General features: G+C 37.0%; 1 protein-coding gene across 1 annotated transcript in view; it reads left to right on the top strand.

The window, feature by feature from the left end:
* The first annotated feature begins 5,564 nt into the window (after positions 1-5,564).
* LOC149084107 (nose resistant to fluoxetine protein 6-like) overlaps positions 5,565-16,690 on the top strand; it is a 32,576-nt gene continuing 21,450 nt past the window's right edge. The window contains exons 1-7 of the mRNA XM_089234456.1: positions 5,565-5,892; positions 8,463-8,851; positions 13,277-13,521; positions 13,626-13,740; positions 14,820-14,907; positions 15,020-15,105; positions 16,123-16,293. Of these exons, the coding sequence (XP_089090582.1) occupies positions 8,530-8,851; positions 13,277-13,521; positions 13,626-13,740; positions 14,820-14,907; positions 15,020-15,105; positions 16,123-16,293 (1,027 nt within the window). The 5' untranslated portion in view covers positions 5,565-5,892; positions 8,463-8,529. The remainder of the gene's footprint in view (positions 5,893-8,462; positions 8,852-13,276; positions 13,522-13,625; positions 13,741-14,819; positions 14,908-15,019; positions 15,106-16,122; positions 16,294-16,690) is intronic.

Raw genomic sequence — 16,690 nt, 5'->3', positions numbered from 1 at the left:
GTCGCCTTGTTTATTAGGAATAATATCCCTTTTCAGCATTATGCACTCTCTGACTCTTACAATATTGAAGCAGTAGCTGCCACCATATATGTAAACAGAGTGGCTATGAGATTCTGTGCAATTTACAAGCCCCCGAATAACAATTTAGATATGGATCTCTTAAAAGAGATTTTTAACACAACTTTACCTGTCTTAGCAATAGGAGATTGGAACTGTAAATCTTCTCTTTTCCACTCCAGAACAACAAACAGACAGGGTAGGATATTGAGGAAATTCTGCCTGGATAATTTTTTGGAGGTTATATCTTCACCGGAGCCTACACACCATCCTCCTCAAAATTTTGGGTTTCCGGATGTTATAGATTTTGGAATTGCTAAGAACTTTTTACACAATATTAATATGCATGTCAAACCATTGCTTTCATCACCTCATAATCCACTTTTCCTTACAATAGATTTCTTGATTCCAAGGAAAAAGTTAATCTGGAATCAAATTGACTGGGCTCAGTACACTAATATTTTAGAGGAATTACCGGTCATTGAATTTAATGATCCAAGTGCTTTGGATATTGACCAAGCAGTTGATCATGTTACTACGGTAATTAATAATACAATAAAAGAAGTAACAACAGTTAAGCGAAGTTCCAAAAACAATTTTGGATTACCAAAAGAAATTCTTGAAAAAATCCAACACAAAAATAGAGTTAGAAAAAAATGGCAAATGTACAGGGGCAATTTGGATAAAATTATACTAAACAGATTACAGAAAGAAATCAAAAAAGAGGTCGCAAATCATGTCAATGAAAGATTTTCAGATTTCATTGGTAATGCAACAGCAGAAAACGGAGGTCTCTGGAAAGCTTGGAGAATCTGTAAACCCAAAAACACAAGACTTAATAAAATTCAGACAACAGCTGGGAATCTGGTTTTTACTGATCAAGAGATAGCTGACACCTTTGCAGAAGTGTATGAAAATCAGTTCACCAGGAATACCAATCAACCATTAAACACATACCAAAGACTGAGACACAGGGTGGCCTCTTATCTATATAATGCTGCGAACTCCCCACAAGGTCACATGGAACTAACCTCAACAAATGAAATTAGGGACATTATCAAACATCTGGATATTAAAAAAGCAGCTGGTATTGATGGAATTAGCAATAAAGCTTTAAAGTGTTTACCAGAAAATATTGTAGAATCGATTAGGAATATTTTTAATTCTGCCTTACAGAACAATTATTTTCCTTCCCCCTGGAAGAAATCAATAATCAGGGCAATACATAAACCTAGTACAGATCCTATACTGGCAGTAAATTATAGACCAATTAGTCTTCTTAGTAATCTTAGCAAATTATTCGAAAGAATTGTGGCACCCAGGCTATTACAGTTTATTGACACAAACAACGTCATAAGACCTGAGCAGCATGGGTTCAGGTCCCAACATTCATGTGTTACTCAGCTGTTAAGAGTGTCTGAATTTATCACAAATGCATTTAATAATTTTGACCATGTTGCTTCTGCGTTCCTAGATATCTCAAAGGCCTTTGACCGTTGCGACCATGTCACATTACTTGCCAAGCTAATTCACCTTGACTTCCCACCATATTTTATAATTTTCTTTTATAATTACCTTTTGGGTAGGACTTTTCAGGTTAAGATACAAGATACTCTTTCAGATATTAAAAATATCCGAGCCTCTGTGCCACAGGGTAGTGTGTTGGGCCCGCAATTGTTCCTCTTATATATCAATGATATACCAGCTCCGCCGAATGGAACAATTGCGTTATTTGCAGACGACTGTGCGGTGTTGTGCAGCAGCAGAAGTGCATCACAAGCAGTGGAAAATTTACAGGATACTCTGGATCACATCGAATACTGGTGTGATAAATCTGCTATCAAATTGAATGCTGCCAAGTGCAAATTCATGTGGTTTACGCGACGACGTAAACTTCCCAGACAACTTATCCAAATTGGTGACCAGTTTTTAAGACCAGTAAATCAGGTAAAGTATCTGGGATGTACACTAAACAAAAATCTTTCATTTTCTTCACATATTGAATTTATCAAAAATAAGACTAATGGAGTAATGGGCATGTTAAACAAAATCACGTTTCCACAGGCCAAATTGACATTGCATAACAAAATCATCCTCTTTAAATCAATACTCAGACCTACCCTACTTTATGCATCCCCTGCTTGGGCCCATGCTTGCAAGATGAATATTAAAAACTTACAAACTGTTCAAAATAAAATTCTTAGAAGATTCACTAATGCCCCATGGTTCATCAGAGGTTTTAATATTAGAAATGACTTGAATATTCCACATATATTTGACTATATACAAACTCTAAACAAAGATCAGTTTGACAGAATGAGAGAGTCTACGTACCAACACCTTGCTGACATAGTGGACTATGATGTACAAGCCATAGGGAAATATAGGAGACCACAGCAGATATTCCATTTAAATTGGAATAATCTATAGCTGATAATTGTATATATGAAAATGTTGATACCATATGTATATATATAACGGTAGTTGAAATTTTATAGTGTATTCATTAGAAGTTGAATCTTGTGTTTGTACATAATTCTTAAATTTTGAGCACTTACTGAATAGAACTCTTATGTATGTATATATCTCACTGTATACTTTTGATCTTGAACAATTGGAGTAGTAGTGGCATTTTTTTGAATGTACCCATCTGGTTTTTTGACTGTAAACCCTCATGGAGTTGAAATGATGTTGGCGAAATACTAACTTACAGTCAGTTATGTATTAGGACTGCCATTAACTGGAAGGTTCAGTAATAAGTTTGTTATGGAAGGTACATAATAGGTTTGTTATGGAAAATTACATCTTCAAAACGTATATTGAGGTTTTTGCGCTGCGTCCCCCATGCAGTGTTTTTTCCCCTTTTTTCCCCCTGTATAGATAGGACGTTTACGAGAGAAGCTTTCTATCGTGTTTCTGTTCTTGGTGTTTCTGCATAAGGACTGTTGGTTGTGGTGGCATAAAAAAAAAAAAAAAAAAAAAAAAAAAAAACTCTGGCTTAAATTTGTATAGTCTGACCATTGACGACCAGCTGATGTTTTTCTTTTTCTCTTTCTTCTTCTCCCCTTAAGCTTTTTCATTTTTTCACTCTTCATAGGCCTTCCTGGCCAATTTGTATGCTGACAGTCGTCCATATAGGATCAGCTAAAAGTTCTATTCTGGTCTGGTCTGGTACTTCGATCGAATTTATATAGTTGAGCTCATATCATAGAGAAACTTATTTCAGTCAAATATCGGTTATAGCATAATTTCTGTAAATTTTGTTCTGGTTAAAATTTTTTTTTGAAGGTTTGGTTTCGATATTTGGTGTGTTAAAATTAATTAGTTTCGTTTTCTAGCGCCATCTACCTTCAGTTTTGAATACTACTTTTTAATTGGACAAAACGTTTTTTTATGCGTTTTTTGCTCTTGTTTTTTTTACTTTCTATCTTTTTGTTTAATGGTTTTTTTTTTTTTTTTTTTTTTTTTTTTGCATCTTAAAAATCAATTTTCTGAATTATTTACAGAATACTTGATTATTTTGGTAAGTTTTATTCAGTTATAAAATGATCGGATAAAGTAAAATATTGGTCGATGCAACGTTTCCTCTGCCTTCATGCGTCTGAACCATTAAAATAACGTTAAAAAGCTTGATTGCTTTTTTGCAATGCATTTCGTAGTGCTTATTTATTATATTCCGAATGTAGGAACCAGAGCCGCTGAAATTCATTTATTACCCGAAATGCCCAGAGCATGTAAAAATTATGGCCCGGCATACATTTTTTATATTCCTGTAGAGGTCAGAAAATATCAGTAAGAGTGTGTTTTGATATAAAAAGGGTGCTTTTTTGATGGTAGGGTTTGTAGAAAGTGAGTATTTATACGTAGAACTCCAGCCTATCCGGCTTTTCTGTTGTTATTCGGCGCGTCCTTCCGTCACTTTTGGGTGGATAGTCCATATAGTCTACTGTATATTTCTTTCCCAACGTTGAAGCGAGTCTTCGTATTGATAAGACAGTACGCATAAGCTAGTCACGGGACAGCAACACCAAGTAGCTATTAAAAATCCGACCTCGATCTAGTCCATTTCAAGAATCCAATTGAATATATAAATACTGGCTTAAGATACCAACAAGTCAAAGCAGTGCGGTCACATCAATTCATCTCGTATGTCCAGCAAGGATGATCACCTCGTGATCTCATTTTTTTGGGTAATGCAGTGGGAGTAAATAACTGTGAAGTCATGTATGCCAAACATACCAAACTACTCCTAAGGCGTTAAAAAATACATGACCTTCATACCGTTCAAATTTTTTCTCTTGGAGAAGAATAATCTCACTCGAATGGCATGAATGAACCAACGGTGGCATTCAGCAACCTGCTCGTCATCACCTACCCAAATTTTGCAAGTTTTCACGTCATCACCGTACATTAAAATCGGGTCAAAAAGAAATAAAATCTTTGTAGTCATGAATTCAGTGTCTGAACAACTATAAAAGCCGGACACAATGAGAACATCTCTAAGTCTTCTTCCCCAGAAAATTCATGATGATAATGATGACAGGGTGCTTTGTAAATAGTCGATGCTATTCGTAGTCACGTGAAATCGGAACCTGTATTCATTATTATCTGATTTATTTTCCTTTGGCATTTTAGACATTTTTCAATGTCTTGACATTGAAAAATGTATAAGGAAACAAACTATAAATAAAACTAATACAAAAACTATACTGACGGCGATTGAATTGCTCCTCGCATAATCGAATCCCCCACCTTATCGGATATTACATGATGAAACCATTGACATCAGTTTAAGCGAGGCCGACTGTAATACACACCACACCTCATATTATAATTAATATTCACATGGAGACCCTAGCTTTCTCAACATTCCTTCGATATCACCCCCCAACGATAACCTTGTTACTCAGAAGACACGAATGAACCAATGTAGTTCAATACCACCGATGTCATTCAGCGACCTGCCCGTCATCACGTATACACGAATTTGCAAATTTTCACGTCATCACTGCCCCTTAAAATCAATGGAAAAAAAAATATGTATATAGTCATGAATTTAGTATTTGAACAACTACAAGCCGTACATAATGACAACATTCCTATGTCTTCTTCCCCCGAAAATACCATGTTCATGATGATAATGATGATAGTAGTTTGAGAAAGTAGCCGATGCTATTCGCGTGGTCACGTGCTATCCGAACCTGTATTCATTATTTTATTTTTTCCCCCCCGTAACGCCATCATGTCCGGGTAATTGATCACGGAGCCCGAAGCGAAATGGAAAAATAAGAAACAAGAAAAGGGTATTAGTATAAGTTTTTAGGTCTCTCTCAATAATATTTCACTTTTTCTCCTCTTCTTTTCTTACTGATGTCTTCTAACATTTTCTTCTCGATTCAAGGTCCGATTAAAGAACAAGAAGAAGAGAAAAAAAAATGTATATTATATTAAATGAGGAGAAAAGAGAAATATATGAGAAAAGATGGAAAGCGAAGAAAAAAAATAACTTATTCCTCACCAAACCTTTCATTGATAAGGGATGTTTTTCTGGGCTCTGGTGCCCTTAAGGTAGGCTAAATATTCAATACCGGCTAAACCACTTCAAACGTCCTTATAGTTAATGTAAAAGAGAACTAAACATAAACAACTCTTCAATACCTTAGATTTGTTTTCCTGTCATCAGAATATTGTTTTTGATTTTACGGAATCGTAGAAAGTGTCTCATTCACATTGGCGTCAAGTCGAGAAAGTGTCTAACGTCACCACTTCTGCGTCAATCTAGGCTCAAAAATATTGGGAGTATAGATACGCGTTTTTACACTTCTATATGCTCAAGTAAGTTTTTCTTTATTATATATAATTGCAATTTTTTTTAAATTAATATTGAAATATAAATTTCAGATTTAATTTTGATTGAGCCGATCATGAAATATTGATTTGTTTGGATAAGCATTTATCCATGTATAATTACAATTGGAAAATAGAAATGATTTTTAACTTTTATTTACTTTCAATTATACACGGTACCCCATGAATTCGTAAGCAGTTTAAAAATTCATAAAAAATTAAAGAATTCGTGTATTTGAATGACGTTATCCAAAAAGTTCACTCTCACGAAGAGGGATTTTTTTTTGGGGGGATATAAAATAAAATTAGTTCAAACTTTTGTTGATAGAGTGGAGCTGCACTGAAACACATCACTGGAAATATGCAAATTCTATACAATGCAAAGTGTGGAGAAATGCGTGTGTGGAAAATGCGAAGTTATGGGGGTCCTATAAAATGCCAAAGTGTAGGATTAACAGCTCATTTCTGAATTTTCCTGTCACTCGCACATGAATAAGTTTTTCATCGTCATGTGTTCACCATTGGATGATGAAGCACTATCTGGTGAAGTTGTTTCACCTCAGCCACAAATCGCCGGCGTAAGCTTTGCGTAGCACACTCCTCTATACGTTAGAGGTTCCATAGGAATAGTAACGTCGCAGTGTGTCTGGTTTTTCAGGCGTAAGCTTTACGAACGCTTCAGACACAGAAGAGATTGAAGAAAGGTTCAGGTCCAATCACTCCTGCCGGACTGTTTCCCGTTGTCTTCTATCGACAAAAAAATTCGAACTAATTTTCATTTTTCCCGACAATAAAAACATGCTTTTCTATGGGAATAACTTTTTCGCGAACCGCATACAGATGTAAAGATTCCTCTAATTTTTATGAATTTTTAAACTGTTTATGAATTTATGGGACACTGTATTTTCATTTTTTATTTACTTTGTTCTTTTAAATATACGGGGTGTCCTGTTAGTGGTAGAATGGCCTTTATCTCATCAACCATGGGTCGTAGCAGTATGATTCTAGTTTAAAAAATACTCAACAGGCGTTCAAAATTTACCCTGTGCCAGTTTTGGGAGTGAAAATACAGTGTGTAACAGAATAAAAGATATAAATTTCTATACGGTCATCTAATTTCCAATTAGAAAGTTGTTGTCCTGTTTCTCCTGATGCCAAAAAACAAAATCCCATGTTTCTAACGTAACTGCAATATCCACAGATATTCGCATTCGAAAAACGAAGGGAATTTGGGAAAGTACAGCGTTCAATGCGGGCAAAACGGTTTTTTCGCCTTTAGAGCAGTTCTTTCCCAAATTTCCCCCGTTTTTCGAATATCTCTGTGGATATTGCACTTGACGTTAGAAACATTGGATTATTTATTTATTTTTTAGCATCAGCAGGAACAGGGAAACAACTTTTTAATTGGAAGTTAGAGCACAAGGGGGAAGGGACCGTATGAAAATTTAGATTTATTATTTTGCTACACGCAGTATTTTCACTCTCAAAACCGGTACACGGTAGATTTTGAAAGATTTTTTAGCATTTCTTAAATTGGAATCATACCTCTACGACTGACGGTTAATGACATAAAGGCCGTGCTAACACTTATAGGACACCCTGTATAATTTATACGTGTTATCTGGAACTTTATTTTTATGTACAATTTTGTGTTCATTCTTCCCCAAAAAATGATTTAGGATCAAACTACTAATCATATATTCGTATGCGAACGACTATAATCAAAATCATGCGCATCGTTTTAATGTTATCTTTAACACGGGGTTCGCAGATATGTATCTGGTCACATTCCACCTCATTGTTACGTTTTATAACGTATTCGTTGTTGTAACTAGTGTTACCAACCTTTTGAAAAACGTATTTCTACTATTGCGACGTGTCCCTGACTTACATTCGTAAAACTTTATCATTATTATCCTAGTTTTCCGCCTATAATTATAGAACTTTACCGACTTTACAGGGTCGATTCCAGAATTCCTCCTTGCCAGATTTTACTGGCGAACCGTTGATTCTAGAACACTGTTTTCCAAAGTGGGCAATATCGCCCCCTGGTGGGCGATAAAAGCTACTGATTTAACATAGGATCCTATAGGTTCACTTGAGTAGGGCGCCGGTGAGAGAAAACATTCCTGAAGAAAGGGGCGATGGAACAAAAAGTTTGGAAAATTATATTCTAGAACAGTGATTCTCAACGTGGGCGTTAACGTCCCAGGAAAGTTCCAGGGGGGGCGGTAGAAGCTATGAGTATAACATAGGATTCTATGGGTTAGATTGCGTTGGGGGAAATGGAAAAGAAATTTATGAAGAAGGGAGGCGGTGGGACAAAAAATGTTTGGAACTATGTCCTAGAGCATAGTTTCCCAACCTTTTTTTGTTCCATCGCCCCCTTCTTCATAAAAAGTTTTCTTGTGGTCATGTCAATGATACAACCTACCCCAATTTATTTACCCATATTAAAAATGTGTGTATCCTCCTCATATGGAAAAAAGGTGTAGCATCATGTTTCTAAAGTTTGACAAAGAATGTCATATAATTTTAACGTTTGTTTCCCAATCTAGGGTCGATTGAGACTTATCGCATCGCATTGATCCTGCGCATGTGCTGTTCTTAGACTGTACTTTACAAATGGTCAAGCAATCAATGCTGAGAGTCAGCCCTCTGCTAATATTACTATTAGCATCGGTGGTGATAGCTCAGAACTTCTCTACTGTGGCGAATAATGATACCGCTGAAGTGTTGGACAGACATAACAAGACTATATTGGAAAAATGGGAAGGTATGGAAACAACGCTGAAGAATTTGGCAGGGCGTGCGGTGAAAACTATCATTTCGACATCACTGAGGAGCCAAGGCAGTGGAACGAGCCTGAATGTTTCGAGTACCTGCATGAGTCAAGTGATGAAACTGCTCATCGGGTTCAAGAAGATACGACCCTGGGCATTTAGCTGTGAGTAACGCTTTTTTTTGCAATTATCACACTATTGATATAGCTGATTATCAAGTAAATAATCTTCAAACTTCATATAAAGCTTCATACGAATCCTTGAGTTTATTGTATTGACCGCCTTCGTTTTCTGCCACGAGTTCCAATAAATGGTCTAAAGCAGCGGTTCTCAACCTTTTTTGACTCGCGGAACCCTTTTAAGTAAAAACATTCTATGACAGAGTCCCATCGGCCAATTTTTTAATTATTCATCAAAGTTACGGATTTATTTTTACTATTTAAAAATTATTATTATTATTATTATTTAAAATTTTACTGTTCTTTTTATTTTCCTCAAGCGGAAGCACCGGTGCTTCTCAACCGGTGCTTCTCAACCGGTGCTCTAAAGAATAGCGTGATATCATGTCTATACCATACTATACCGCATGTCCAGAAGGTTCTTCCTCAGACTTTTTTTCTTCTCAACCGTTGGTTATACAAGCATACTTTCAACCAGAAAAAAGTATCAAAAAATTACGCACCCATTGTAGACTCATTTATTTTACCAGAAGCCATATATATGTGTCTTACTACCGTTCATAACCTTCGATCATATCCTGAATATACGACAATTTACTACCGCTTGAGTTAAGTCGGAAGTCTTTCTCTATAGAAAATGGCACATTTTTCTTCTGTCTTCATCGTGGACGTAAGGGACTTTCGGTGAAGGCGTATTGAAAACCGCCATCTGGGTCGCCTCAGGGTCGATAGGAAAAGAAATTTTCTTTACTAATCCTTGGGATTGAAGCTGTAGACCTGGCATTAGCCTTCATCATGGTAGAAGAGCATCTTTTGCCACTCGCGCCCTAACTACATCTCCCCGGTTTGGGGTATTGAACCCCACCCTTCCGCAGAACAGGCGGTGATACCATTGTATTTTCGAGCCGGACAAATCTAGTGTTCGACAAGCATGTTCGTGGCATGTAATAATTTTGACAGTTAGTGTTTTTTTTTTTTTTAACCAAATGCTCGACTCGACATTAGCATATAAAATATCAAATCGGGCATGTTTAGTTTGAACTCATTCATGCAAATTTTATCTGATTTGTCGATCTCTACGTCGTACCTTCGTAAAAGGGTCTGTGTTCTTATACAAACTCATCAAGCTAGGCAATATACTTCGTTATTTGCCCATGCTGCGATCAAGTTGAAATTAGCCAAAATTGACGTCTTATCCCTGAGTGTCTGACTAATGGCGAACACTTTCACGGCATCTACAAAAGTTGCTTCCAAGCCAAAACAAAATAAGTATGATACCTGGAACATTACCTCGAGAAATTCCCACTTCCATCCAGTTCAAAAAGTCCGCACTACACATAACAGGCTGCAACCTATTCCCTCGCTTAATGACGAATCTAATTACATTCATCAAGTTGCCTCCTATTTCTGTTCCATGCAATGGTATTAAATCTTTATGTGGAGGGAAAAATGTTTCAAAATGAAATTACTCTTATATATGAGGATAGATCTTGAACTATTCATTGGGGCCTAATTTTAAAAGTGTTTTTAATAACAAGACGAAGGAAATTCAATCCTTGCATGGATTTCATCGTGGGTATGGATTAATTAATTTTCCCCATCCGAATTTTGATTAATCTTACAGCAGACCGAGTGGAGTATAGCAACGTCCTTCAGCCACAAGGCAAACTGAACACAAATCGACCCCGTCTAATTATTATTAGCATTTCCTCTTTTTTGTATACATTTCAATATTTTATGGCAATATTCCAATAATAATCATCATCATCATCATCGCATATCTGAACTAGCCCTTTTGCTATCGAGGTAGACACAAACCCGAGGCGATGCACTGAGCCTATCGTATTGTAAAGTTGTAAACACAGCTCGATTCGATTATTATTGCCGATCTTCACAACAAATGATCATGCCATTTCTGAATCCCCGCTTATTTTAGCTTAATCTCTTTCCTCTTCCTTTCCTTTTTCGTGATTATCATAATTAAAATATCAGTCACATGTTTGAGGATGAATATAAGTGACCTTCTCTTGATAACCTGAAGCAGCCTAGTAAAACTGGTCCTGATTAGCTCCAGGCGTCCTTCGTTAAAGGTTCAAGAAATTCGTTTTGTTTTGTTTTTTTTTGTCTAGTTTTTCACTTCAATCTCACTTTTTTACATATATATATACATTTCTTTATGATCCTAAATAGCTGGTTCTGTTCAAGGTCATTCAAAAGTCTTGTCGATAAGTTATAAGTTTTTTTTTTTTAAATCAGATATTGCAACATGACTGATACTGTTACATGACAATTATATGGATGAGGTAATGAGAACTTCAAGGAAAATTGCATTTATAGGATTTATGGCCAAAAAAAATATTATATATAAAATTGAATTTATCATTCAATGTGTTCGGTAATTTCATGGAAAAACCGATCGAAAGAGATGCAATAAATGAATACTTTATTTCCCATCTATAAAGTTTCGAAACAGTTCATGACGCTTTTGTTTTTATTCATTCGAAATATTTTCAGGCATTTCTATTGATCTCTTTAGAAATTTCTAGCAATTTCGTTTTAATTTTCAGACATTTATTTACTATCAAAAACAAAAATTGTTTCAGATTTAATCTGATACGCACCTGAAAAACCATGACTGGAGATGCTGGGGTTCCAATTGGTAGCAATAACCCACCAAACCCTCTTTCATCATCACGCTGCCGATTCAGTAGCAGTAGTACGCTTTGCCATGACAGTTTTTTATTTATTAAAGCCCTGTTTACATGTGCAATATTGCGGTAGCATTAGGAGTTCTAGCACCCGCTTGACAATTTTTTTGCCTTCATAAGGAAAGAAATTTGGAGCAGTCATTGATGAAAATTGAATGACTTGATGAGACTTTTAAACCCACTATTTCCCATGTAAACGGGGCTTAAGATAGGGTGAATCCACCTGACACCCAAATGATCTGATTTTTTAGGAATAGCTTTACACGTGCCCGATTTGGACCCATGGATATGATACTTCTCATGGGGGACATGAATAATACGAATGAATGATGAATACGTGAATAATTTCTTAGGGGACATGAATCCGATAATAGAACAGAACAGGATTCAATTCATTTCGCGTTTCCCAGCAGGCCCGTCATTCGGGGGGTCGGGAGCAAATGATATTCATATATACAAATATATATATACATACATTGAGTACATGTCTTTGCCCCCACCCCCTGAAAAAAGTTGAAATGACGGCCCTGTTTCTCAGCCGAATGAGGCTGTCTGACGACTTACAATATGAGGCGTTGTGAAGAAGAAAGACAAGTTTGTACATGTATGTGTAAAGCATGGGTGTGTGTGTGTTTGTGTAGAGCGGTGATTCCCAACGTGGGGCCAATACGGAGGAATCCCCAAGGGCGCAATTTGATTGTCGGGGGGGGGGGCAATTTGAGTTTTTCTATGAACTTAGAATTTTCTAAACTCCCCTGATTTTCAATCAGTTCAAATTTTTAATTTTTAAACAATTTCTTGATGACTTCTTTCTATTATTATTATCTTTCAGTGGAAGAGGTTTGACTAAGGATTCTTAATGTTTTGTGTTCCACAAGAAATTTGTGTCGTTGAGATCAAGTTCATGGACCCCCCTCTATGCCCATAAAATGAAGGCCACGAACTCTTTTACAATATAATATTCTGTATATAGCAATGTACAAACAATGAGTTAATTGAGGACAAGAATCTTCAGAGGTGAGTCTGATACTGTGCTGAGTGCCGACGAGATGTTGTCGTCTGCACTCGTCAGTACCATAGACTCAGCACTGAAGATACAAACACAGCTGAGGGTAAACGTTCGAAAGGAAAAGGAGACCATGACCTAAAAAACAGCCCGATAAGTCTTTATTCTTAATTTAGACGCCAGCCCATGCCAATGAAATGAAATAATTGTTCTCTCATCCAAGCTCATGGACCCACAGAAGTCTCTCTTCAAAACCCCTGATTAACGTTTCACGTCAGTGTAAATTTTATGTTTCATAATACCGGTCACTATGTTTTTCTACTTGCCGCAAAATTAAAGCAATTACTGCTTGATGTGCCAAACATTAATTAATGTTCCGGCGAATAATCCACATAATTTGAAAATTCATTCTCATCAATAAATCTTAAGGATCTATAACCATCTTTCAGGTGTAATTCATAGGTGCTTCGACCCACATATTTCGAAGTACATTAAATCAGTGCCGTCTCAATGCATCAGCCCGGCCCGGGGGCCTCACGAAATGAGATCTAGTTGAAATTTTCGAGATTAAGCATGTAAATATGTCTGATAGGGCCTCAGAAAAATCACTTGATCCAGGGGCCCATGACGTTATTGAGACGGCCCTGCATTAAATAAAGACATATTTTCGCAAGTCATAATATCACCTCTTTGCAGTTATCGACGCTAGTGGAAAGATAATCGATGGTATGATGCAAGGTTCGTTGTCGAACATAGGAGCTTACGACCAATGTCTCGATACTAAAGCTTTGGAAGAGAAACGAGGTAAAAGCACAGGTAAAGTGCTCTTCACTGGTCAGTACTGCGCATTGGACATCAGGCCTCCTCTTCCACCAAAGAAGTTCTTCTACAAAGTCAACGATGTCCTCGATGAGCTGAAAGATTTTGCTCAGGGGAATACGGTGAGTTTACCACTGAAAAAAGTGTTCCTCAATCCGCCATTTGCACTTAAAATCTTTAAATGTAATAAAATCATTTACGAGACGATTTCGTTTTTCTTGTGCAGGTCGTTAGTGATGCAGCCAGATTTGCTCAGGCGTTCTATCTCATCGCTATGAGGATAGGGATTTGCGTTCCATCTGGTTGCTCAGCAGCTGATATCACTCAAGTAACGAAAAAACGTGAGTTTTAGAATATTAATCTCTCCGGCTCAATAAATAAGTGCCTCATAGACATTGTAGGTATAGGAAATTCGAGGGGATCATGGAAAAATCATGTAATATAAAATGGTTAGGTTTACTGTGCCTTCCGCTAAGGTTGCAAGGTGAAACAGTGATAAACTACGTCAAAATGCATCCTTGATACTCCACAGCAGACATCTTCAACCAATTTCTCGTGAGCACCGTGGCGCTCTTTGAAGCACCAAGAGCGCTCAATGATCATGCCAGATTTCCTGCTCGTGAGCACTTGATCAACTAAATACCTAGTAAAAATCGCATTCAAGAATTACGATTATGCAGATTTAAAGCATAAGTTGCCGTAAGGCATACGTGTTAATGATCGTGGGCCTAATGTGGCCCTTAAAATAAGGGCCCGTGACCTGAAACCATAGTTTTGTGAAAATGAACACTGAGTGGCTTATTTAAAAATCACTTAAGTGACCCGCGGCATATTTAAAGATAACTTAAGTGGCCTGTAGCCCAGTTCCAGATCACATAAACAGCCCATGCCATATTTACAGATCATTTAAGTGACCCGCGGCATATCTCAAAATCACTCATGCAGGAGACCCACGACATGTCTCCAGATCACTCAGCAGAAGCAATAGACCCGCAACACACCTATACATCCCCACAAGCGGCCCACCACACAATTCCAGATCACTTTAGCGGTGCGGCCCGTAACACATTAGCAGATCACTTAAGTGGCCCGCGACACGTTTTCAAACCAAGAAAGTGGCCCGCACGCCCCTAATAGTTGAGCACCCTTGTCGTAAGGCGGTACTCTTTGTTTGATGATAAGCATAAGTAGTGCTCGCGACTCGAAAAAAGGTTCAAGACCCGTTCTCTACAGTGATTATCACTAGGCAGAAATTAACATTTTCACGGGAAAGTCTTTTTCAACAGCCGTTGGCCCGCTGTGACGGAATTTCTTGTAATTTATTGTATGATAACAGTGTTAACGGTACCCAATCAAATAGGGCAATTCAGATTCGATCACGTGTAACGGTATTTTAATGGTGTTTTTTTTTTTTTTGCAGTTACGGAAAGATCAGCATTAACGATAGACGTGAAGCGATGTGAACTCAGAAAAGACAAAGTCTACACGAATGGGATGATTGCTATAATGTAAGGAAATGCATTTTTCGCAAGAGATAATAAGCATAATGAAATAATTAATAAACGAACACGACTTATCGATGTCCAAAATACACTGACGTCGATTATTGATTTGTTTCAGGACGTTCTATAGTATTCTCGGATTACTCATGCTCGTCGGTACAATGCTGGACATTTTCTCGTACCATACCAAACATGTTTTCAAAAGTGAGTATGTGTTGCTGAGAAAAAAATTTAATCCATTCCAATAGTCATTTTTGCTTGTACAAATAGGTCTGATTCTTTCTCGATTCAGGTACAGTTGGCTCCGGATAACCGGATGCCCCGCTTAAACGTGTACAAAATCCTCCGACACCAAAATTCCCCGCTCAATGTGATAATTTCAATGAATTTTCTCCGTATAATCGAATATTACGCTCATATATATAATATAACCAGCTATAATTATCTTACGTCTATGATTACGCTTCACACGTCAACTTTTAATACGCATCAACCAGTGCCGTCTTAACGCATGGGCCCGGGGGTCTCAAGAGAAAAGGTGCCTCACAAAAATGAGATCCAGTAAAAAATTTCTAGAATTTACCAGTTAGGGCCTCAGAAAAACCACTTGGCCCGGGATGCTCTTAAGACGGCCCTGACATCAACCACTGTACACACAACGTTTTTATGGAATGAAACATTTAAAATTAATGGAACATACGTTCTTAAGTTAAGATTTAAAATTAAAAAGTGCATTGAGACACTGGCCTACTGACCTTCCAGGTACTCAAGTTGTCTTCAATACGTACATTAAATTATTTTTATTTATTTGTGTTCTCTGTTAATCCAATAGAGGGCGCTAACTTTCCTAATGAAAAGTAAATATCTCATGTACTGTATTGTAATCATTGTAATTAAATATAATTTTGATGTCTGGTTTAATTGAGAAGCTTTATTAATACTAATCTTTCACCAGTTTTCACAAAAAAAAAAACCACGCTGACGTTTTAAAATGGCAATCGAATTGTTCCATAATCAAACGTCCTACTTAATCGGGTATTGTGTGCTGGGGGCCCGTTTGATATTGTCGTTTATGTCAGGCCCCCTATTAGGACCCACAACCATTGGATTTGACGCGCGTTGATTAAAAGAGAAATCTGTATTTATTCAGAACATAATGTTTCTCTTTTGCAACTAATTTTTTGTTTTGATTCTGACCTTTATTTCGTTCTTTTTCCATAGATGTATGTCTGAAAGTATTGACGGCGTTCTCGTTCACGACCAATTTCCAGAAGCTTGTGAATACCGAAAACGTGTCTGGTCCCTTCGCATGTTTCCACGGAATGCGCGTGCTGTCGATTACTTGGATCGTTTTGGCCCATACGTATTTGAATGTCAACTTCCAGCTATTCCGTAAGTCAGTTATCATGGGCGCGAGTCATTATTTATTTATTTTTTCAGAGATAACCAATTATACAAATACAAATTCAAAACCCACAACAGGCGAATTGTCCAACAAGGTGGCTTGAAAAGAAAAATAATCAAAAATGAAGAAAAAAAAACAAAAAAATATATATTATTAGGAAACAGCCCGTTTCCTGAAAATACAGGATGGGCAAAAAGTTCATAGAAACTTTGAAAATTCATAAAAACCGGAAAAATAACGGAAATAAAAACGGTTTGCAGGGTTAACATCGTTAAAGTCGGGGGAATTTTTTCAAGACAGGAAAAGAAAAACCTCTCAAAACAGCCGATAGGTGACGCTGACGTACATAAGTCAAACAAAAGATACGCGAATAACGAACAGAAT

Source organism: Pholcus phalangioides, unplaced genomic scaffold (assembly GCF_987345545.1).
Source record: "Pholcus phalangioides strain wild (caught in Gottingen) unplaced genomic scaffold, Ppha-v1.0 ptg000008l_1, whole genome shotgun sequence".
Taxonomy (NCBI): domain Eukaryota; kingdom Metazoa; phylum Arthropoda; class Arachnida; order Araneae; family Pholcidae; genus Pholcus; species Pholcus phalangioides.
This window is presented reverse-complemented; position numbering and strand designations above follow the sequence as displayed.